Raw genomic sequence first — 23,617 nt, 5'->3', positions numbered from 1 at the left:
TGATAGTGTGGGAGGAGGAAATGGCACTAGGCTAGACTTAGATGTCATGGTGCATATGAAGTTGGTGGAAAAGGTAGGAGATTCGTACCATATTGTGGGTTCTCGAGAAGAGAGTTCTGATGATGAAGCGGCTGAGGATGCTGATGACACTAATATGGAGGAGGGTAATCCAACTCCTTTCCCTGGTTTTGGTACTTCTTCTGGTGCAGGTACCTCTGGAGCTAGTCCTTCTTTTCAGGGAGCATCTAACTTGTCCAACAATGAAGTTCTTGCACGTATGATGTCCTGAATGGACATGTTTGATACTCGCCTTAATGGAATGGATTCCATGATTACTGACCGTTTCCAGTCCATAGAGATTATACATAAGAGCCTCGACTCTCGTATAGACACCATGCAAGGCCAATATCAGGGAATTGCTAGTCAACTCCAAACCGTGATCCAATTATTGCATCCACATCCACCTCCACCACCTGAATATTGATTATTTTTTGTTCTTTTTCATTCATTTTCTATTTGAATTAATGTTCCTCTTTATGTGTATTAAGTATTTTGGATATTATATCTTCTTATTTTTAGTGTTTTCTGTTTTATAACTTTGTTAATTTCCAACACTCGGCTCCTTTCGTATCTTTTCCTTCAATCTTATTGTATTTTTCAATACAATGATGGCAATGGTTCCTACACTTTCCTATTCTTTTACATTACTGATCAGATGAAAGTTTGGCTTTAAAGCTCATTGAGGACAATGTGCTAGATTAAGTTGGGGGAAGGAAAATTTTAGTTAAAATTTCAATTTTCTTTTGTTTCATTAGTTTAATATGGTTGGAATAATTATGAACAAGTTTAAAAATTATCATAATTCATTAACTTGCAGTGAATTTAGTTGTTCTTTGAAGTTAATTATTTTTAGCTTAAATTTTAATCTTTGACTTAACATAATTCTTTGGTTTAACTTCTTGTTTCTAAGATTATAAACACTAAATCTTTTGTGTATTCTATGATATATAGATGTGTTTTAATCAAAATTTATTTCACCTTGACATTCCTCGAACAAATTAGAATTCTCTTTGAGACAAAATTTTAAATGCTTACATTTAGAAAGAGATGATTTAGGCATTCTTTGTTAAACTTCATATTTAGCCTAGGCCACCTAAAATTAAAGTATAACCTTTGCAACCAATTTGAAGTCTATAAACCATAAAATTTCCTTGTTCAACCTTATTAAACCTAGCCATTAAACCAATTTCAATTCTTACCCTGAGTGCAATAATGTATAATTGAATGATTTGATTTTTATTAAAACATAGCAACAAAAGGGAGAAAAATTCCATTAATACTAGCAAGTGAAGCAAGTAGAAAAATTCAAAAAGAAACACCCCATAGAAAAAGCAAATAGTCAAGAATTTAAGTTTGGGGAAATAAAGCAATGAAGAAATTATCAAAAGTGTTATGAAGAGACCTTGCCAAAATTATCTCTAATATTGGGCTAGTAAAGAAATTCAAGTTAAATCTCCCTTTACAAATAAAAATTTATTTTTAATATAAATGAAAATCTTGATATTACACATTCTTTGTACTTTTGTCTACCATGTTATCCTTTTTCTCTCAAAGGATCCATTATATCCTTAAAACCCCATTACAACCTAAATAAAGACTTTTTGATCTTTTTAATTGTATGCATTTCAATTGTGGAGAAGGGATGACTAATTTTGCCTATGGGAATGTTGAACTTATATTATTAAACATCTTATTTAGAGGTTAAATACTTTTTTGTAGAAATTTATATTCTATTTGTCATAGATTGAATAAATTATTAGTGTTGAAAATCTTACTAACTTATGTTTAAATTAAGGAATGTGTTCTATTGGAAATTGAATTTTTGCTGGAATATAATTAGCGTAGGGAACACTTGATTTATTCTCATGTTAATGATTTTTGATACTTTTGAAATTGTGAATAATTATCCCCAATCATATTAAGCTAACTTTATTAGTTTGTTAGCTTGCATTTTTCTTTAGTCTTTTGTTTTATTGCTTGAGGACAAGCAACGGTTTAAATGTGGGGAATTTTAATAGTGTTATTTTTTATAGTATTTTTAATATAGTTCTTATAGGGATTTTTAGCATTTTTATTACTTATTTAGTTTTTATTCCCTGTTTTATTTATGTTTTTGTATAAAGCTTCCTTGAATCATAATCTACTTGATCTTAGGCAAATTTATAGGGTTTTGGCACAGAAAAGAGCAAAATAAAGCAAAAAACACTCCAGCTCTAGCACGCCTTGCCCGTGCACATCAGCACGCCCATGCTAGACTCAGGGAAAATCAAGTGGAGATTCAGACTCTAGCACGCCCAAGCCATACTATATGGTACGCCCGTGCCAAAAGAGGACATCAACACAAAGGCGTGTTTGCCAAAGCACGCCAGTGCTGCATTTCATCCTGGAGACTCAGAGCAGAGCACACCCATGCCACATATTCTTCACTAAACGTGCCGCTGAGCACGGCCCATGCTGAGCCATTCTTAGAACTCAGGCTCTGGCACACCCTGACCGTGCTGCACAGCACGCCCATGCTACGAATTAAGTGTTGTCTTAAGTCGAGAACGCCAGCCAGTCTCTATCACTTGCAGGGGCCCACCTCAGATACTTTCTTGACGTACAAATCAATATCTAATCCTATTTAGGTAGATAGAAGAGTCCTAATTGAGAAGAAATCTAAAGCCTAAAGAGTTTCCTATCTCCAAAAAGATTTCTTACTTAATGAGGATTCTATTTCCTAAATGAAGTCGGATTTTCTCCTAGGAATTCTACATAAAGAGAGGAGCCATTCATTGTAGAGGCATCTCGAATTTTAATAATTTTTGTTCTAGTGTTCTTCTCTCTCTCCAAGACTTCAAGTGGTCAAGATTTGTGCCAAGATTCAAGGAAGCCGTCCAGAATTACCTGTTGACTAGTTTTTATCTCTAAACTCTTAATATTGTTTTATTCTTTCATTATTCTGATTGATTATGGAATTTTTATCAAGTATTATTGAGTTTTATTTAATTACTATGTCGAACTAAACTCTCATACTAGGGATTTGATGTAGCTTAATTTCTTTTCCAATTTATAATATTAGATTTATTTTTCTTTGTTCAAAGTATAATTTAGTATTGAACTTAATGCTTCTAGGCAGAGTTTCTCCCCTGGATTGATTTATTATATTAATCACTATCGGGAGAAGGGTTTTTGATATGAAAAAGATAATAAATTGCATGAGAATAATAACTTGATGCGGAAGCTATATGGTTTTATTCATGAGGGGTTTTCATAAGTTAATGAGCTTACGTTATGAATTCACAAAATAAACCATAAAACTTAATGATTTAATTCATTTTTGATTGCGCTATTGGAAGATAGGTAATTAGACCGGATTAAAATAGCTAACAAAACATCAGGAAAGCTTGTTAGTGATTTTAGGATTGTTTCTCCTACTTGAACAATTAAATTTGATTAACGAACTAATAAAATAAATTAGATAGAATTAAGTAAAGTCAAAATCCCTAGTAGCTTTAAATCCTTGATTCTTTTAATCAAAAATTGTCTTGCTTGATTTCTTTTTATTCTCTTTTATTCACTGAAGTTGGTTCTTAAATATAATTCTTCTTATTGCCGTTTAAATAATAATAGGTTAACATAATTTTGGTACTTGGTATACAATCCCTGTGGATACGATACTCTTCTCACTCTATATTACTTATTGCGATTTCGTACACTTGCGAAAATCACTATCGTTGTGTGAATATTAAAAGTTGTTGTATGAATTGTTTGTGTCCTATTAGGTTGATAAGCTGCTCTATTTATAATAAAGTTGGGCGGTTAAGGGAAATCACATAGTGGAAGATATTGCCCCACTATTTGGGGTAGTTAGAGAGATTAGGGGGATACAGTGGTTATTAAGATATTTATTACATAACTAGGGTTTTCTCTTATAAATTGGGTTAATGGCAGTTGTAGATATTGCAAATTCGAATTCAAGATTGCAGGATATGTGAGGTTTTTGTAGATGGATTTTCGGCATGGTGATCAAAGCGGTTATAGATATGGGAAGTTTGTTATGTCGTCGGTTGTTTTCTTTTGGATTGAAGTGTGTCGATTAGTTTTTCGGGTTCACGCCGCCGTTAGTTTAAAAGGTTGTCGTTTATAATTTGGGAGGTTAGTTTGGGTGTTATTTGTTTTATTTTGATCGAAACTGTTTGTTTGTTAACAAATATTATTTTCTAACATTTACTTAAAAGTGAAACCTCAAAAATGACATTTGCTAAAATGCACTTTTTTTACCTTCAATGGAGGGTAGTAAGCCCTTAAACAATAGCACAAGGCCAAATTGCCCCACCAATTAGCATCCAGGTAAATACCTGCCATAGTTGTAGGCTCCTGAAAGATACTTAACCCCCAAGGCTCATCCCTTGCAGTTGATTCAAGCAATCCATTACTGAGTTTGCTTCGCCAAAAACCTTGACAAGTTTAACGTGTGACTCCTGACTCATAAGAGTTTGACACTTCTTAACAAGGCCAGAAAACCGCAGGAATCCATTTAGGAGCCCATTAATGGTTATGTACAGTCAAAATTATATATTATTTAATAAATTAATTAAAAGGGCATACTATAACAATTTATAATACTTAAATGTATTACATCACGTGCTAATATAGAACATCATTTTTTGAACTAGATAAATGAATTTGAAAGAGTAAACAACTACACTCTTTATTAATTCTTCCAAATTAAAAATATGTTTGTAACACTATTACATAGAAAGTAATATAAAACTGAAATCAAAATCCAAAGGAAAATAAGATTAAAGGTCATATAATCAATTTGAAGGTGCTTAATTCTTTTAGCATCCTTTTGAACAATTAGTAGCGCATGCTGCCACTTCATCCAGAACTTAGAAAAAAAAAAAAAAAGCAAATTAATAATGAGTTTGATTATTATATTTTAAGAAAAAAAAGATACAAATAAAAAAAAAAAAAAGAGAAAATATACTTACCATAGTTATCTTTAGAGATGAGATCGCAGCACTTAGAAGTAGCACAACCAATAGTGCAGAATTGTTGGCTTTGGCATTGGATTTGGATTTGATTTTGGGTATTTTTAGTGTAAATGGTTTTTCGTGAATTTGGTGGAGATGGAGGTTGAGGTGAAGGAAGTACAAGTGGGTGTATTAGGCACCTAAGAACACATCTAGGAGGGCAAGAATTGATAATACGTATATTAATTAAGCATATAATTGATTTTTTAACAGTGAATATTATTTTTTTTATTAATTCTAAAAATAATCATTAATTCGGAGGAATTTTGCTATGCATATTTTTATTAGTTGTTATGAGTTAGCTATAATTATATTTTTTTTTTCATACTTAAAATTATTACTATTTTTTACATATTAACTATACTTGTTATTCGTATCCGTTCAATTTTTTATGTTATTACTTATTTTTCTTGTTATTTATACTCATTTTTATTTTTTAATATTAAATATTAATTATAATTTTATCTTATATTATTTAGATTTTTATAATATTAAAATTAAATTTCATATAAAATTATGTGAATATAACGGTTGATTAATAAAACTAACCGTATATGTATACACTTCAAATCAATTTATATAGTTATTTATCTAAAATTTACTTCAATCCATTTCAATAATTCCAAAATTTAAATATATAAAAATAATATCCGGAGAAAGGAAGGTTTCAATCTTCAAATTTGATTGTGGTGCATGTCATGTGGATCTGGGTCTTGAATTTTTGGTGGCAGTGCAGAGGACAGGTGTGACAATTCCCATGTGAACGGCGTCGGTCACTAAATGGTGAGCCGTCGTCTTCTCTGCGATGTGGTTAAAGTGTTAAAGACGACAAATTGATAATATTATGACAAATTCCATTTTGACTAATTTAGGATTATGTTGCCTACGTGGCATCAAATAGGAATCAACTTCCTTTGGGAGCTCGATGCTGAAAGCACTATAAATTTATGTTGTAGTTGTAGTTGTAGGTGAAATGTCATCCTTGAAACGTAATGATTCAACCCTTTTTCTTTTTTTCTATATATGATATTAATTTTGAGATTATTTCCTTTTTGTTGGAATAGTAATTTTGGATTAGAATATGATTATTCATTATTGTTGTTGTTGTAAAATAAGAATCAAAGATTTAGTTAGTGCAATTTTGAAAATTCACAACTCAAATTGTTCAAGAAAATGTTTGGGTTTACTAATTGAATGAAGGTTTTTTGTTATTGAAATCCACAATTTTATAAAGAATATTTAGATTTTAAGAAAAGTAATTTTAATAAACTTGAATTATCACGTTTTTTGGAAAAGAAAATTAAACTTCAAATGTAAAAACTAATTTTCCACACTACATTTGAGGATCAAATTAAAAAAATATATATAAACACAATTATTGAATGAAATCTCTTAATTTGATTTTTTTTTTTTATAATTACAGTTAAAGTTATTCGCTTCTCCGTACAGATCAAACTTGAAAATTCTTTCTATATTCTTTCTATATATTCAGCTTCTATATATTCAGCTTGCATTACTAACCGAATTACAATCGTAATTTTGATTTAATTTAAATTGATTTAGTTCAATTGGAGCGCTTTGGTGCGTGAATTTGATGCCTTTATAAAAAGTTAAAAACTACCAATTTGCTTACTGAGTAGGGAGACACAGACTCCTTTTCAATAAGTTAATATTGACCGTAGAAAAGGACGAGTGTCTCCCAGAAGATATGACACTTGTTTCTCCTGTTAGAGGGTAATTCAGATATTTCAACAACTAATTTAACCGAGATACTAATAAATAATAATAATAATGCCTATCAGATGGATTCTTACACTTTACTCTTTTAGCGGTTATATTGCTTTATTTAATAAGCACTCCTAAATCCACACGCTATAAATTTAGCTCTTTTCTCACTTGTCACACTCCCATTCACCACCACTACATAAGCAGCACCGCCATTGCCACCGCCACCGCCACCGCCACCAGCAACCACTAACCCACTGTATGTGGGATGGATATAAGTGGGTGACTGCAGGGAATCCGTACAGAACAATTACAAAAATGGCAGGCTCAGGCTGGAAAGTAGTTTTTCTTTATATGGCAATACTGCTTTTAGCCTCCTTTATATTGGGAGAATCAGCAATAGGAGTGAACTGGGGAACGGTGTCGTTTCACAAGCTGAAGCCTTCTACAGTGGTGGATCTGTTAAAAGACAATAAGATAGAGAAGGTGAAGCTGTTTGATGCAGACCCAGAAGTTATGAGAAGTTTAATGGGAAGTGGTATTCAAGTTATGGTTGGGATACAAAATGATATGTTGGCTCCTATTAGCTCTTCTACTGCTGTTTCTGATTTGTGGGTTCGCCAAAATGTTTCAAGATATATGGTAAAAGGTGGTGTTGATATCAGGTTATTCTCTCTTCCCTGTATTTTGCTGCTTCTATTTTCTTTTTATTATTTTTTTTAAATTTCCTATTCTTTTAATGTGGGATTTGCTGTTGGTCCGTTTGATTGCTGAAAAGGGTCAGGAAATGCAAATCTTTGGATCTTGCTTTTTGTCTTGTTTTTGTTTTGAGTATAGAATTAGTTTATTTGATTTTTATGCTGCTTATAAAGTGAGACTGCTGATATTTATACCTCTTGGGTAATACTTTGATTATGTTTGTCTGTGTGCGTACTATATGTGAGAATTCAGGCCTTAGATTTCTAACTAACACCAAAATGATTAACAGTTTTGGGAAATATATTGCAAAAAAAGTTACGAACAAATGCTTTAAAATTGGAAGATGAATCTGAGGGAGGAGAAACACTTTATATGTTAGAGTAAGCACAAGCTAATTTCTCTTTGATTTGGTTTTTAATTGATTCTGGTTGCTCTTTATATAAGCAAATCTCCTTTGATGTGTACTCTTGGTGCACATTGGTGCTTTTTTGGTTAACTTGGCTCCAACTTCAGGGGTTTGAACTTTTAACTTCACAACTTATGCAACGATTCAGTAACATCGATACAAACCTCATTGGTTGATTTTTATTGAATAGTTTGGTCAATTAGGTCATCATTACAATAAATGTGTAGGCAAATTAGTCAATTACTTATAGCCCGTTTGATATTGTTGTTGTTTTTGGTTTTTGGTTGTCAAATTTGACAAAAAGATCTCTCAAATTTATTTATTATTATTTGGTGTTTTAAAACAGAAAAACTGGTTAAAAAATATGATTTTTGCTTGTTTTCTCAGCTTGATTTCCGGAAACAAACTTTTAGTTTAGAAAAACCAGAAACAGAAATGATATTATTTAATCTTAGTCTAGATGAAATAGCTTTTCATACGCAGTTGTGCACAAAATAGATTTTTGGTAATTGCAATTGAATGTTTTTGTTTAATGGACTTTATTTTTTATAGCGTTTCCTCAGTTTGAACTTCTTATAGTCCTATGCAGCTGAGGTTTGTTCCACTTCCTCAACAATTAATTGTCTTGTCTATGAAAGCTGTGGGTTGCTATGCGGACTTCCTATGCCAGATAGCACAGCTCGTCCTCCTAGGATAGACTGCATTGCTCGTCTGATGGTATATGGTGTCTGCCTATCTTTAATAAGTTGTTTCGTTGACATATAATATCTAAGAAAAAGAAGAGAATTGTTAAATATATTCTTGCTTGTCTGTGTGCATATTTATCTGACTATGTGTGCGGTGGGTGGGGAGAGAGTTATATTTCTTTCTGTGTTCCTGTAAACATTAGTTATATTTTTTGCAAACGATGTTACTGTTGCTCATCATGGTTTCTTTGTTTGAGAGAGGAGAGATTTTTCACCTGTGTAAGATGTTTCTACTCTATATGCTAAATTGTTTCCTAAATGCTGTATGTGAAGGAGTGATTGATTAACAATGCTATATCAAAGGCTATGGGAGTTTAAGTGGCTATACATCAAGTTAGGTTCACATTTGCGAGATATGATTTAGCGTGTGGTTCTGGAATCTTGTATTTAAGAAGCCAAATAGCTCAGAGTTCTTTCGTAAGAATTTGTTTTTTTTTTTTTTTTTTTTTCCTTGAGAGCCCATCTAAGGACAGTTTCTTTGAAATTCCAAATCTAAGATCTTAAATAATATTCTATTTATTTCATGAGTTACATGTTTCTCATGTATTTTCTCTTCTTGCCATGATTGTAGGTATGTTGCTGTGGGAAATGAGCCATTCCTCTCAAGTTACTCTGGTCAATATCAGTCGTATGTATACCCTGCCATGGTCAATCTACAGCAGTCTTTATCTAAAGCAAATCTTGCTGGCTATGTAAAGCTAGTGGTCCCGTGCAATGCTGATGCATATGAATCATCTCTCCCTTCTCAAGGGGCATTCCGGCCGGAATTAACTGAAATAATGACTCAAGTTGTTTCCTTCCTCAACTCAAATGGATCGCCTTTTGTCGTCAATATTTACCCATTTCTTAGTCTCTATGGGAGCACAGACTTCCCACAAGATTATGCATTTTTTTATGGGAGTACTCATCCTGTTACAGATGGGCCTAATGTTTACAATAATGCATTTGATGGGAATTTTGACACTTTAGTTGCAGCCCTCAGCAAAATTGGATACGGTCAGATGCCTATAGTTATTGGGGAAGTGGGTTGGCCTACAGATGGAGCCATCAGTGCGAATATCTCTGCCGCCAAGGCTTTCAATCAGGGCCTCATATATCATGTGCTAAGTAACAAAGGGACCCCACTTAGGCCAAATGCTCCTCCCATGGATATTTACCTTTTCAGCCTACTCGATGAAGGGGCAAAGAGTGTACTTCCTGGAAATTTTGAGCGGCATTGGGGGATTTTCTCATTCGATGGTCAGGCTAAATATCCGTTGAACCTTGGTTTGGGCAACAAAGAATTGAAGAATGCAAAGAATGTCGAGTATCTCCCATCTAGATGGTGTGTAGCAGATCCTACCAAAGATCTGTCTGATGTTGCAAATCACTTGAGAATTGCCTGTAGTGTTGCAGATTGCACAACGCTCAATTATGGGGGATCATGCAACGAAATCGGAGCAAAGGGAAATATCTCTTATGCATTCAACAGTTACTATCAACTCAAGAACCAGAATGAACAAAGCTGCGATTTCGATGGGCTTGGTATGGTTACATTCCTAGACCCATCTGTTGGTGATTGCAAGTTTCTTGTTGGTGTTACTGATACCAGTTCTTCAACTTCTAGACTATACCACAGACGGATTATCATTTGGATCTTGGTGGAATGGTGGATTTGGGTTTCTCTAACCTGAAACGAAATTTCGTTGAGTGGGTTTTTCAGGGTCCCCTCTTTTTAAACTATTAGTCGTAAACATAGGTGAGAGAATACCATAGTAATTGGGATGTTTACTCGAAATGATTGCAGGTATTGTTGTATGTAATAGTGTATTATGTAGGAAAAAATGGAGACTCATATTTATTGATCATCCCATCTTCAATTTATATCAACTCAAGTTTTCATGTTTGTTCTATGCTTCATCTAATCTAACCGCAAAATATGAGAGCAGATAGATAATGCGTTTCCTGAGAACTAAGTTTGCAAGTTTGTGTGAATTCGATGTTTCATTTCTAGCACTATACATGCTCCACTGGGGTTAATTTGGCCGGTGGTTCCTGAACTCAGGGGATGCACACATTATTTGTTGATTTGCAAGTGGAAAATCTCTTATTTAAATAAACCACGGAATCGTAAAGAGCTTCTGCAACTTGCATGAATTTATCATGCTCATTATTACTAAACATAGTATGCCTTTTGTGGCAATGTAAGTAAAAACGGAAGCCCCACTGGAGTATTCATTTTCAGGAAATGCAATAATTTGGCTCACAGCACACCCACACAGCGAAAGTTTGAAACCCTCCCTTGAAAATGGGCAATTATGCAAAACGTTGGCATTGAGTTTCTCGTTTGTCTTGTTTGGATACTTTTGCCAACAGCAGTTAGGTATTGCCAGTTCCGGTTGCAGTTCTGACGATACACTTATTCCTTTTTTTTTTTTTTAAATAATAGAAATTCGTTTTTAGAATTGTCTTTTTTTTTTCTAGAAAAAAATTAATGTAAATTAGAGAAAATATTTAGTAAATTTTATTATAAACAATTTTTAAAAAATGCTCATATTCACATGAAAAATAAAATCCATTAACTTTTAAATAAATATAAAATAATCAAATAAATCATAATTTTATTTATCTAAATGTTATTAATTAAATAAATTGTTACTAAAATTTGAAAATATTTTAAATAATAAAATTTTGAATACGTTAAATTTTCATTCGTATTAAGCATTTTATATTACATGTTCCACTTTTTTTCATTTTTACTTTTTTAGACACTAACTTTTTAAGTCAAATATATCAGGTTGCAACAAATTTAATTTAGATTTATAGTGACATAAAAAATAAAGTAAGTAATTATAAATATTTCAAAATATTCAAAACAGACTAGAACTATTAATTAACCACCGGTTTCGGCTCATTTTAAGTTATTTTTTAACATTAATATAAACCTTGAAATGCTGATTTCAGGTTCAAAATTCTAAACTTATGATTTCAGTTTACTTCTAGTTTATGTTCAAAATGATTTGATTACGACTTAATTTTTGATTTGATCTGAACCGATGGTCATTCCTAAAAGCAGTTAGAAACTCTTGTGAAATTTTATAATTAAAATTTAGAACATATTAAATATTCCTTGAACAAGCATCATTTAATTATCTTTAATCAAATATTCAAAAATGATATATTCATCAATTCAAGGAAGCCAAGGTGATTAAAACAACAAAACTAGATATTACCAATCGAACATTGAAAAGAATCAAACTGAAAAAAAAAAAAAAAAGTGATTAATTGAATCAATCAATTTTAAATTATTAAATATATCATTTCCATTTTATAACTAGTTCATCAACTCAACCAAAGTACTTGTCTAAGTATATAAATTATGAGTCGAATATAAATAAAAATAAATAAATAATATCAAAATTGTAACAAAAGACAATAAAAATACATAGTATGCGTATTTTTTTATTATAATAATCATGAAATTTGAAAACACAGAAGTTGGAAAACCGCTACTAAATACGAAGGTTAAATGTCATATTTAAGTTTGGACATACAAAGTAAACTAAACTCACCAGCAAAAAGAAAAGATAGAAAAATAATCAATGTAAACAGTACATTATGTAATGTAATAAAAAATGTAATCCAATGAAAAATATAATGAAATGAAATGTAATTAAAATTCCATTATTATATTTAGTAAAATAATTGAAAAAATCTATGGAATTAATTACCATTATATATTTTTGTTTATTTGTAAACATGTAATGTAATTAAGATTACATTACTATGTTTGTTTGGTGGTTGAGGTCGTGGAAAGGGCGGTGAAGCAGTGATTGAGTGGTTATGGTAGTGGTAGCACAATGGTGGTGGTAGTGATGGTGGAGCGGTGATGGTAGTGGTGGCTAAAGTGGTCAAAGTGGTGGTGAAACGATAATGGTGGTTGTAGTAGTGTTAAATAGCTTTGAATGATAGAATTTTTATTGGAATAACTTGATATAATTTATATTACATGTGCTTAATATAATCGATAATACATGTGTTTTTTAATGAAATGAATATTAAATCAGGTAATATAATTCTCATTCCATTACATGGTTGTTTACACCATATCAAACATGGCCTAAAGAGAAAAACAATTCATCACAGTGAAATTACAAATGCAATAAATAGTTCTTTAAATTAGTATCCAATCCAAAAGAAAATATAAAATCAAATGCCAAAATAGTAAAATACTCTCAAACTAAATGGACAATAAGGCGATAATAAAAGATAATTATTACATCTTTCAACCTAGTATATTAAATTTTTTCTAACACAAACTTTCTCCAAACAAGAAGGAATAAGCCATTGAACTAAAAGCAATAACTAATAAACCCTTTAATCCTTAAATAATCTCCATATTTACAAAAACTTAAAACTCGCTTGGCAAGTTAAAAACATAATAGGAATTTTTTACCGAATAAATTTTTTTTTTTTTAATTTTTAAGATATAATTCTAACAATTTCAAATAATTTTCGGTATTTGAAGGCATAATGAATTCTACCTTGGTGTTGAACCACATGCTCCGTAGTTGCAATTGAACAAAAGGCAAAGGATGCTACCATTAGAAGCAATAATTTCTTTCTCCATCTATGTTCTTTGCCTCCACAAAATTATATCTTCTTTCCATGGTTCACAAGATTATCTTTCTTTTTCCATGGAAGCAAGCTGTAACTCTTCAAAGAGATCGCATGAAGTGGTCCAAAGTTTCTCTGCAAGGTCGACACTGTATGAAAGTTTAGAAGAGTTCAAAGTCCTGCCCTTCCCACCAAAAAAGTATTCTCCGGATATTTCCTGAGAGACATTAAAAGATTAACATAGAAAATGAAATTTTACTAAAAAACACAGAATCTTCAACATTGTCCTTTTAATTAATGTCGGAGAAAAAATAAAGAAAGAAAAAAACACCAACTTTCATGGGATAACTTACTGGTGGGGCAAGGGCAGCATCAAGAATAGAGCATGCACCAATATCTGGAGACTGCAAAAGGCCTAGAAGTTTCAATATTCTGAATGCCAGACGGGAAAGACAGGAGGGAACTTCCCGCATGAGATTGGTTTCCACGGCTCCAGGATCTGCAGCACTGTGTATGAAGCAGCACCAAAAGCAAAGTGATCATATGAGGATGAAACAATCATGAACAATAGGACTAAATATTTTGAAGTATTACCAATATCACTGAAGAGAAGAAGAAGTTCCAAAATGTTTTAAGTACAGTATATTAGTAAAAGTAATTGATTATGTATGAGAAGATGGGTTATCTGTAAGTATACAAATTGATAGGGTAGATGACAAACAAAAAAACATAAACCAACTAATTGATGTACAAATCATACGAGAAGGAAATAAGGATAAGTGATTGCATTCAAGCATAGGCAACAATCTATTCAAGAAATAATTTCCTACAAATTATGAATATTGATTCATAAATTAAAAATGCAAGGTCATAAAACACATACTTGACAGAGACTTGACAAGGTTTATCCATCAACTGAAGTTGCTGATGAAGTTGGTATGAGAACAGCAGTATACACACTAAAACACCACGTGTGATTATTATAAATTATATAGAAGATAACCCAGTAGCAAATTATGTGACAGCTACGGCTTACACTTGGAGTACTGATAGATATGAGCATATGGATATTGTTTTGGAGTCCAGAAGCACCTTCCAGAAACAGTTTCCTTGTCAACCTGCATATTAAACACTAAAGAAAAAGGAGCTAAAGCAATTATGTTTTATACCAAATGCCTGTGAAGAACTTTATTCAAAACCAAACAGTGGTTCTATATTGATTAAAACTAATGATCTAAGAACACAAGAAATATCCCAATCAAAAGAGGTCCATGTGAAAAATGATATTATATTAAGCACACCATCTGATAGCATAATCCCCTTTATTGAACAGATGACAAACAGTAGCTGATACAAACAAAGTTTTATAGATGAAATGATAAAAATAAATAAATAATAATAATAAACCACCTCATACACTACAAATGTGCTATACTAGTGATTAGAAAAGTTCATACCACTTCGATGTGTAAAGGATGTTACATTCACTATCCTTGAACCAACAGGGCTGTTTCTGATAAGTGGTAGTAGAAATTTGGTCAGGGAGAATGCGCCCATATAATTTGTAGCCATCATCCTGGAAATAACCAGTAACATTAGTAAGAAAAACTCCATTGAATCAATAAGGACAAACAAACATTTGCATTTCTAGTTTGTAAAGCAGTCTGTGTTTTGTACAAAAGGCCTGATTTCCAAAAACATTTAGTATTTTAAGAATTTAATCTATGTTGCATGGAAACGAAAACGAAGAAAGATTGAAACGTGAAAATAATACGGGGAAACGACATTTAAAATATGATTTTACACAGAAAACAGTATTTTATACAGAGAAACAGACACGGGAAAATGTTTCCGAAGTGTGGAAACGTCCATGGCAAGGAGTTTCCGTGCATCACAGCATTTAATCAAATTCTAGCCAATTCTTTTTTATTTATAACTTATCATTTGAACATTGAGATTTGTTTGCAATTTTAGCCTACAGTGAAATTCCAGCTGAATCAGTAACTGAAGGTTATTAAATAAGGGCAGTCCTGTAATTTGGAAAAAATAATTTGATGTGAGGGTGCTTTGGCCCCATGAGGTTCAAATGTGGCTAAAGTGGCTCGAGGGAACTCATCAGCATATTGCAAGACGACCTCTTTTAGGATGTAAGGAATCATTGACGTTGAAATTCGACATGCAAGTGGTAAAGTTGGGCATATTTAACAGCCCTAGTATCTTTTGACACAGACCTGATAAAGGTCCAAAATAGAGGAAAAAAAGACAAAATAAAAGGATGAAAACATTCTTTTGGTGGCTAGCTGGAAGAAGAAGAAACAGAAAGGAAGAGAGCTATCCTAACGCATTAAAGAAGACTCCTCATTGAATATAAAAATTCAGGGAGACATTACTGATCATAGCCATCAGCTGTCGTACGATGTGATGTCGCCAGTATCCCAGCATTGTTGACCAGGAGTTGGATGGAAGAATGCATATCTGAATCCAAGAGCCATTTCTCTAATGAAACTCTGAACTTTAGGATTGATTGAAAAGATGATAGGTCAACGTCGAAAGCTTTGAGTTGGGCATCCCTATTCTGTGCTTTTATCCTCTCAACAGTCTATCACACAAAATAGTGTCAGGAAACATAAAGAGAACTTTAATATGAAGCATGACCATACAGGAGAGCTAATTGAATGAGTATACCTTATATAACAATTTGGATGACCGTCCAACTGCAGAAAGAATGAGTTCACTTATGGTTTACACAACCTATAGAAGAATTGTTTCTAGTTCAAAGATGAAGTGAACTACCACAATGAGATAAATAACTAACTTTCAGAAGTGAATTATTTTGTCAAATATCATAAGTTTATTATGACTTTGGGTGATAAGCAAAAATAAAGCATTCTAGAAGAGTTTCAAAATAGCAAAGCTTCATTAACAGAAAGTGCTTACAACTTACAGAATAGGTGACATCTAGAACAAATAAAGAATGCCTGTTAATTGTCAGATAGATTACCATAATATCATGTGGATGTTGGAGGTCAATTAACTATCAGATTATCATTGTAAGTAGCTTTACAAACAAATAAAGTAAAATAAGAATTGAAGAGAGATGGGCAGAGTACCAAGAACAACAAAAAAGCCTTTCCTTGAGAGGCCATAAGCAGCAGCAGCACCCAAACCAGATGTTGCCTATAACAATGATTAAAACAAAAAGGACCATATATTCATAAGTAAAAATTTGTGGGGTTATCTGTGGATATATATTTGTTTGTGCGCACATATATAAACCACTGTTTCTAGTCGAATGCGAGGATAGATCACTTACACCAGTAACAATGCAAACAGGTCTCCTAAGCATACTTTTTGGGGGAAGGGAGTGGGGGTAGGCATTAGAACTCTGACTAAATATCCTCTGGAAAAACAGATGCAAATATGAAGCAACAAGAGAGATTGTCCAAAACACTGCCATCCTCCAAAACTCGCGAGAGTAAATGAAATGCAGAGCCTGTCCCAGTTCCACCATCAATCTCATCAACTTCATTATCATCATCATAAATGATAGCCTTCCTACAAGGACTGTTTCAAAATCATGCACTTTGGGTTAGCCACCCTGGTGCCTATTGCTTAGATTTCTAGGTTGTTCCCCTGCAAAATTTTCAGTTCTTTATCCTCAATCTGCAAAAATACAAAATATTTTTAATTTAATGGATCATCATACAGCTTTCTTGGCAGTGGTCCATGAAATGCTTAAAAATTCCAGCTAGTTTCCTATGAGGGAAGTCAAGTGAGCAAGCATATAGGCTGGTTAGAGTCAGAGTAATAATATAATTGATAGTTCATATGCAAAAGAATTTAATTTCCAGCTTTTCACCACATACACAAAACAAATGTAGCTCTCCAACTATAACATTAAAAGGAGCATCACTAGGCTCAAATAAAGAATAAATGAATTACTTCCAACAATGGAAAAGCCAATATAGCAGCATTTCTATATCAGAATTCAGAGTTCAAACCCTAAAGTTGAAGAAATTTATCATTCCAAACACAATAATAATAAATGAAAAACGAGAATTCATCAAAAAGTTCTTGGAATCAAGCAATTCATTAGTAAAAAAAGGAAAAATCATGCTTGACCATATACTCCTTCCATAATTCATCATTACAAGTTAATTGGATATTTAAATAAAAATTGCATAAAACTATTCATATGAAAAACAAAAGAGAAAACAAATACCAGTAATCGAAACTATTTAAGCTTTTTAATTCCTATGGTACCTTAATTGAAAGTTCAGAGAAAGAAGTGTGTAATGTAGAGAGAGAGCGAAACCGAGAGAGATAAAGCTCGTGCAAAAGAGTATGATTCGTTAAGAATCTCACCTTATAGAAATCCAGATACCACAATAACTCTGCTAAAACATTCCAAATACCCCCAATTTTACGACTTGTAATAATCGCACCCTAAAATGAACTTAACCCCCAAAACACCCCAATTTTAAACTTGTGTAATAATCACACCCTAAAATGAACTTAACCCCCAAAACACCCCAATTTTAAACTTGTGTAAAAATTGCACCTTAATTACAAATTCAGTCACAAATTGATAATATAATATAATAAATGTGGGACCCATAGAAGTTAACTAACCCAAGTTGGGTTAGCATGTTCAAAACGGTGTTGTTTTGGCTTGTTATAACCTAACCTTAATTTTCTAAAGCCTGTCTTCTTCAACTATTCCTTTCTCTCTGTCTCTCTACTCATCAAACCACTGCAAATCCTCCACAAAACCAATATCATGACCCTCTAATATTAGTGTTTGCACTGTAAATTTTGGAATCTTTGAACAAAATTCGTTGTTTCTTATAATTAGCAAATCAAGATTTGACAAATGAGATCAAAACTTAGGATTATAACTTCACAATGCTACTAACACAATAACCTGACAATTTTCTAGTTGCTTCTCTTTGACTCTTTCAGATCCTTTTAGAACAATGAAACAAGCTACAAAGTAATAATGAAACAACATTGTAAATTTTGGAATCTTTCACAATGCAGTCTCTCTCTCTTTCTTCGGTTTCTTTTTTCTCTAGGTAACAGTTGATCATTAGCTATTACAGTCTCTACACTCTCAACACCTCCACCAACGGTACCGCCACTACTGCCATCGCCGCCCAATTCTAGATTCATAAACTTGTTCATGAATCCTTTACTTTTTCTTCTACAAATTACAAAAAAAGTTCAAATTGGAGCATCCCACGAGCCAAAATAACACAATCAGTCAAACACTTACCTAAATCAGAAAACTCCCATTCCATTAAAAAAGAAAAATCAAAATCCGAGAAAACCCATAAACCAAATTCAAGAGAACAAACATATGAAAATTCACCTCTTCAACAGCACCCTTTTGCCTTGCAGAAGCAATGAGAAATTTGCCACTACCACCTGCACCAGTCATGCTCGTACTTTGCCAAAAGTGAAGAACCATGGTGGAGATAGACACGGAGAGAGAGAGAGAAAGGAAGCGCTGAAGAAGAAGAGAGAAGTTTGTTTTAGAACAAACCAAAATGGCAACGTTTAGATTAGAACATTATTATATATTAATAATATTTGATATCTCATTTAAACTCAAGAATAATATCTATATATATTTTTATATTTTTTGACTTTTTTGTTTAAATTGACTCAAATTATAATTTCAATGATAAAAAAATTAATAAAAATTAGTTTTAATTTTATTTATACAAATTGCCCATTTTCATTTGAGAAATATTAATATGTAATAGATTGGCATTGAAAAACTCTTATTTTGCATATATTCACATTAAAAAACTTTATAAATGGATAAAATGTTAAATTTTACTTAGTATAAATGTAAAAAAAATAAATAAATAAAGTTTCTTATTGTATATAGTATTTTATGTATTTATTTTTTCAAAATTATAATATGTTGACAATAAAATTGTATTGTTGAAAATTTTATAATAAAGTTGTGCCAACTAAGACAAAAACGAACATATATGAATTTTCAACCTTATTTGGTTGATAAATGTATGTATATATGTAATAACAAATATTTTGACCAATAGCTGTCATGACCCGAAATCGTGGGTCGGACCGGCACTAATCCTCACTTGACCAGCTCTCTCCTTTTTTTTATACTCTCTTTCCTTTTTCATACCAACAGGCAGTCACGCTGTGGTTTTCCATATCATATATCATCAGATGCACACAAGGGCGCCAATCTCCCCATACATGGCCGACGGTATAAAAGACCGCCCTTAAAAACCCGTGGTGACCCATTTCATCCCAATTCCACACAAAGAAGACACATCAAGTTCATAGCACAAATAATCAAACAATTCATTCAACATAATGCACAAACATAAAAGTATAATTATTTATATTAACAATAACATAATATAATTATGATATAAATACATATAATAGTATATTAATAATAATATGATAATATAAAAATGAATGTTAAGTTATCATTTATATATTTCTTTAATAAGTAAGTGATATGTGTATGCAATGATGTTATGCCCTATTTATTATTACCAACAGTGATAGAGAAAGGAAGAAGCTCTAACTCAGATTTTGACTCGGATGAGCAATAGATGAGTCCGGACGATCTAAAGAATTTAAGAATACAAGGAGGAATTGCATCAGACAAAGAACTAATGTAAATAAAGAATTAGATAATTAATCTAATGAATTATCTAAGTATCTAACTGTTATAACTAGACTAGATTCTGCGAAACTTCGACAACATCTCCCCTAAAAATTGGACTATCCACCTGTTTAAATATCAAAAATTTCATTAAATATCCATCCAATCCACACATCCCATCCGTTGGGAAATCATCAAGTTAAATTCTCATCCTCCTTCAACAGCCATACCATCATCCAACCATAATTCACAAATTAAAACAACCCTCAATTTACAATTTTATGTAATCTTCCAACTTGTTACAACACTATTAACAATCAGTTTTGCTTTACATCCATGTAATTAGTTCTTTAGTTAATTACCAAATGAGTAAAATTCTTTATATATATATATATATATATATATAAACAAATCTTTATTTCGCTAACCTTAGTCAATACATAAGTATCATTCTATAAAATCCTAGACTAGCCATAAAGAATCAATCCTTCAATTAGACTTCAATTAACTAACCATATCTTATGAGTAACCCAATTTGCACTTAAATATATACCAATATATAACATCAAGTATGTATATATATATATATATATATATATATATATATATATATCATTACTGTGTTGAAAGTCTTAAATTCTTGTAAGTTAAAACTAGTTTAAGTTTATCATTTAAAGTTTAAATTTTGTATTTAAATATTGTAATACTATTTTGTTATTTCAATTATTTATTTTAGTCAATATAAACTGCTACTTTTAAAGCCCTGTTAAAGGCTTCATTCTCTTCTCCCTCCACACTCTGACTTAGTTCTGGGGAACCCAGGCTAAGGTTGCAGGAACCCTAAACCTTAATTAAAATAAAATCAATTAAAATTGGTTGAGTTAATTGATAAATATTAAATTTATTTGTGATTTGTATGTTGTATATAAGTATGCTCTGTGGTTGCACCTTAGTGTGATCTTCCACATCAGAAATATCATTCTTGTATGTTTATAAATAAATACTATTAAAATTAAAAATCTTTGGTATATCAGCTGGAAACACATAACCTCCTGGTGTTTATCATTGCACTTGATAAACAAGGGAAACCTTGTGCTACAACGCTACGTACCAAGAAAATAGTAATGATTTATATGATTATAAATCCTATTGATAATAGTATATTATTTGACATATATATTAATGATATTTTGATTAACATGTATATTGACATATATGTATATATATATATATATACATCCCCATTTTCATGTTAACTTATTAAAAGAACACAAGGTATCTGCAATAGTGGCTATCCACCAAAGAATTTTATTTATCTTAACCTAGCCTTATACACTATGAACAAAATAACCCATTTCGCATCAAGAATTCGACTTACGACCTCATTCTTAAACTAAGATTACCTCAATCACCCTAATATATTCACTAAAATATATATACTAATTAAAGTTAGAAAGGAATTAAAGTAATCTCTAACATTTCATATAAACGATAACATCTTGACTTAATTCAACACTACTCAGTTAATACCTCAAATCCTACGCCCTTAATTCAACAAATTGATGAAACATATATTTAAGTAGGGTTAAAGTCATTTACCAAGGTCTAGAATGCGACAATAGTTGAGTATTTCCGGTTAAAATGACGGGGAAACAGCTCTTATTTCCCAAAATGCGCCACTACCGACGATAGCTTGACCGGACTTAGGAGAACGATGGCTGGAAATGAAAGGAGAGAGAGGTATAGAAGCTTCGCCGTCAACTGATCGTACTTGGCTCGCCAGCCAGAACGGGAAGGAGAGAGTGAAGGAGAGATATCGAAGCTTCTTCGTCGAGAGAGAGACTGGAGTCGCCGGTCGAGTGAGCTGCAACGCTACTTCCCGATCGAGTCTCCTGCGATATCTGCGTTCGCCAGAAACGAAAGGAGGGTGAAAAAGGAAGGCCGGAACCGAGGCGCTGGTCTCAGGTGGTCGGAAAAACTAAAGGAGGAGCTTGGTGAAAGGCTGAAGTCGGCGCTAAAGGGTTAAAAAAATGGGTTTCTAGAATTTTCTTGTTTAGGGTTTTTGTGAATGATTTGGTTCCAATCGGGTTTGGTTCGGTCCAATCATGATTTCTGTATGATTTTCGATTTTTCAATTGATTTTTTACTGGTTTCACTTAGTTGTAGGTCTGGTTCAACTATATAAAATATATATTTGCAATAAGTGGTTAAATAACATAAGGTGTTAATTTATTCAATTTAAAATATAACAAGTTCTATAATACCATTGGTTTAAGGTTGATAATTAAATTTTTAAATGAACATTTTTGAAAATAAAATTTCAGATCGTCTTGACAGCAAAGTATGAAATAATATTTTAATTAAAAAATTATAAATCTAGAAAAAGAAAAGTAGAATAATGAATAAAAGAAAATGCCTTCAATTTTCGCTTTGTTTTATATTATCATATTAACTATTTTTCTGATTTTATTTTAATAATATTGATTTTTAATTTTTTTTTTCAAAAAAAAACGGAATATCGGCATATAAGGGCAAACGCAACCAGGCAAACTAATTTCCCGACTATGCTTTGCTGGCTTCCTACTTTTCTCTTGCAGCTTCCCACGAGCCCTTCATTTCTCAACGGAATTACAATTTCCTCCCTCTCCAAATCTTGAGTACATGCAATTCGAATAAAAGAACATCTGCAATTCTCACTCGAAGAAAAATCAATTCTCATTTTTAGTAAAATATCTGTTCAAACTCTTAAATTACCCATTATTACATCTTCAGCTTCACATCCATAACCATATACATTTCTTACCCTCATTGTCGTTTCATTCTCCGGGATGCTCATTTTGATACCATTTAATCTTCATTCTATTCTTTTTACTGTTAGATCTGATTTTGTTACTCATGAATCATTTCATTCTTTGAAGAATTAATTTGGGATCTGAATCATGATTTTGGCAATTGCAATATACGCTTCATTTTGATCACATTGCGGGATGATCTGAGATCTAATTTTCTCATCGGTGAAAGTTGTTTGATCCATTTACGCTTCATTTTGATTGAATTGTTGTGTTGAATTCGATAATAATTTAGTATCATAAGCTGGTTAAATCACGTCTTGCAATTTTTTTTTTCTTTTTATTTAAAAAAAAGCATATTTTTCTGTGTATTGTCTACAGTTATAATTTCCCATTTGCAGACTTGGAATGTGTATTTAATATTTTTTACTTTTTAGTCCGTAATTACTTATTTTTAAGTATTAAGGGGAGCTAAATAATCATTTTCTATTCCGTTAAGTGTAGATGGACTTTTGCAGGGAGGCCGAAGGGTAGAAGTCTTGAAATAATCAGTTTCGCTAAGTAATTTAAAATGGCTCCAGCTAGCAAAGCTGATAAAAAGGCAGCTGTAGATGCAGCTGCATGGATGGTCAATGTTGTCACTTCTGTTGGGATTATCATTATCAACAAAGCGTTAATGGGCTACTTATGACTTCAGTTATGGTGGGTTTACTTTCATTCTTTCCTATTTTCATATACAAAAATCCTTTTTCAATTCAGGAAATAGTTGATATTGAAAAAAGTTCAGGAAACAGTTGATAGTATGCTTGCTATGTTACAGAGGCCAATTTTCCTAATTCTTAAAAAAAAAAAGAAAAAATCCAGAAAGCAATTTATTTTTGTGAATTATGTTCTCCTAATTCACTTCTCATTGCCTTAAA

General features: G+C 32.1%; 2 protein-coding genes across 5 annotated transcripts; one reads left to right on the top strand and one right to left on the bottom strand.

Annotated features, from left to right (window-relative positions):
• The first annotated feature begins 6,909 nt into the window (after positions 1-6,909).
• Positions 6,910-10,546, top strand: LOC105636231 (O-Glycosyl hydrolases family 17 protein). Its single transcript, XM_012219452.4, has 2 exons — positions 6,910-7,468; positions 9,226-10,546. The coding sequence occupies exons 1-2, from the start codon at positions 7,065-7,067 to the stop codon at positions 10,325-10,327; spliced, it is 1,506 nt and encodes a 501-aa protein (XP_012074842.1). The 5' UTR covers positions 6,910-7,064; the 3' UTR covers positions 10,328-10,546.
• A 2,309-nt stretch (positions 10,547-12,855) lies between these two features.
• Positions 12,856-22,085, bottom strand: LOC105636230 (uncharacterized). Of its 4 annotated transcripts, none has more exons than XM_089717898.1 (11): positions 21,508-22,085; positions 18,622-18,759; positions 16,564-16,913; positions 16,361-16,427; positions 15,936-15,964; positions 15,641-15,849; positions 14,708-14,826; positions 14,287-14,382; positions 14,134-14,209; positions 13,604-13,757; positions 12,856-13,399 (listed from the first exon to the last, which is right to left on the bottom strand). In XM_089717898.1, the coding sequence occupies exons 3-11, from the start codon at positions 16,789-16,791 to the stop codon at positions 13,352-13,354; spliced, it is 1,026 nt and encodes a 341-aa protein (XP_089574024.1). In that variant the 5' UTR covers positions 16,792-16,913; positions 18,622-18,759; positions 21,508-22,085; the 3' UTR covers positions 12,856-13,351. The 4 variants fall into 4 exon arrangements, with proteins under 4 accessions (XP_089574024.1, XP_089574021.1, XP_089574025.1 ...); XM_089717895.1 differs by having other exon boundaries at positions 12,856-13,467; positions 21,508-22,077; XM_089717899.1 differs by lacking the exon at positions 15,936-15,964 and having other exon boundaries at positions 12,856-13,467; positions 21,508-22,077.
• Between the last annotated feature and the right edge of the window lie 1,532 nt (positions 22,086-23,617).

Source organism: Jatropha curcas, chromosome 2 (assembly GCF_041381405.1).
Source record: "Jatropha curcas cultivar XTBG-Jc1 chromosome 2, XTBG_Jcur_1.0, whole genome shotgun sequence".
NCBI lineage: Eukaryota > Viridiplantae > Streptophyta > Magnoliopsida > Malpighiales > Euphorbiaceae > Jatropha > Jatropha curcas.
This window is presented reverse-complemented; position numbering and strand designations above follow the sequence as displayed.

What these genes read in the sequence shown, in the direction of transcription:
- LOC105636230 (XM_089717895.1), bottom strand. Translation starts at nt 16,791, where the DNA reads ATGATGATGATAATGAAGTTGATGAGATTGATGGTGGAACTGGGACAG. An exon ending in ACAGCTGATGGCTATGATCA is followed by an intron (nt 14,827 to 15,640) that starts GTAATGTCTCCC and finishes GGTTATTTCCAG; the next exon opens with GATGATGGCTACAAATTATA. An exon ending in ATGCTGCCCTTGCCCCACCA is followed by an intron (nt 13,468 to 13,603) that starts GTAAGTTATCCC and finishes AATGTCTCTCAG; the next exon opens with GAAATATCCGGAGAATACTT.
- LOC105636231 (XM_012219452.4), top strand. Translation starts at nt 7,065, where the DNA reads ATGTGGGATGGATATAAGTGGGTGACTGCAGGGAATCCGTACAGAACA. An exon ending in AAAGGTGGTGTTGATATCAG is followed by an intron (nt 7,469 to 9,225) that starts GTTATTCTCTCT and finishes CCATGATTGTAG; the next exon opens with GTATGTTGCTGTGGGAAATG.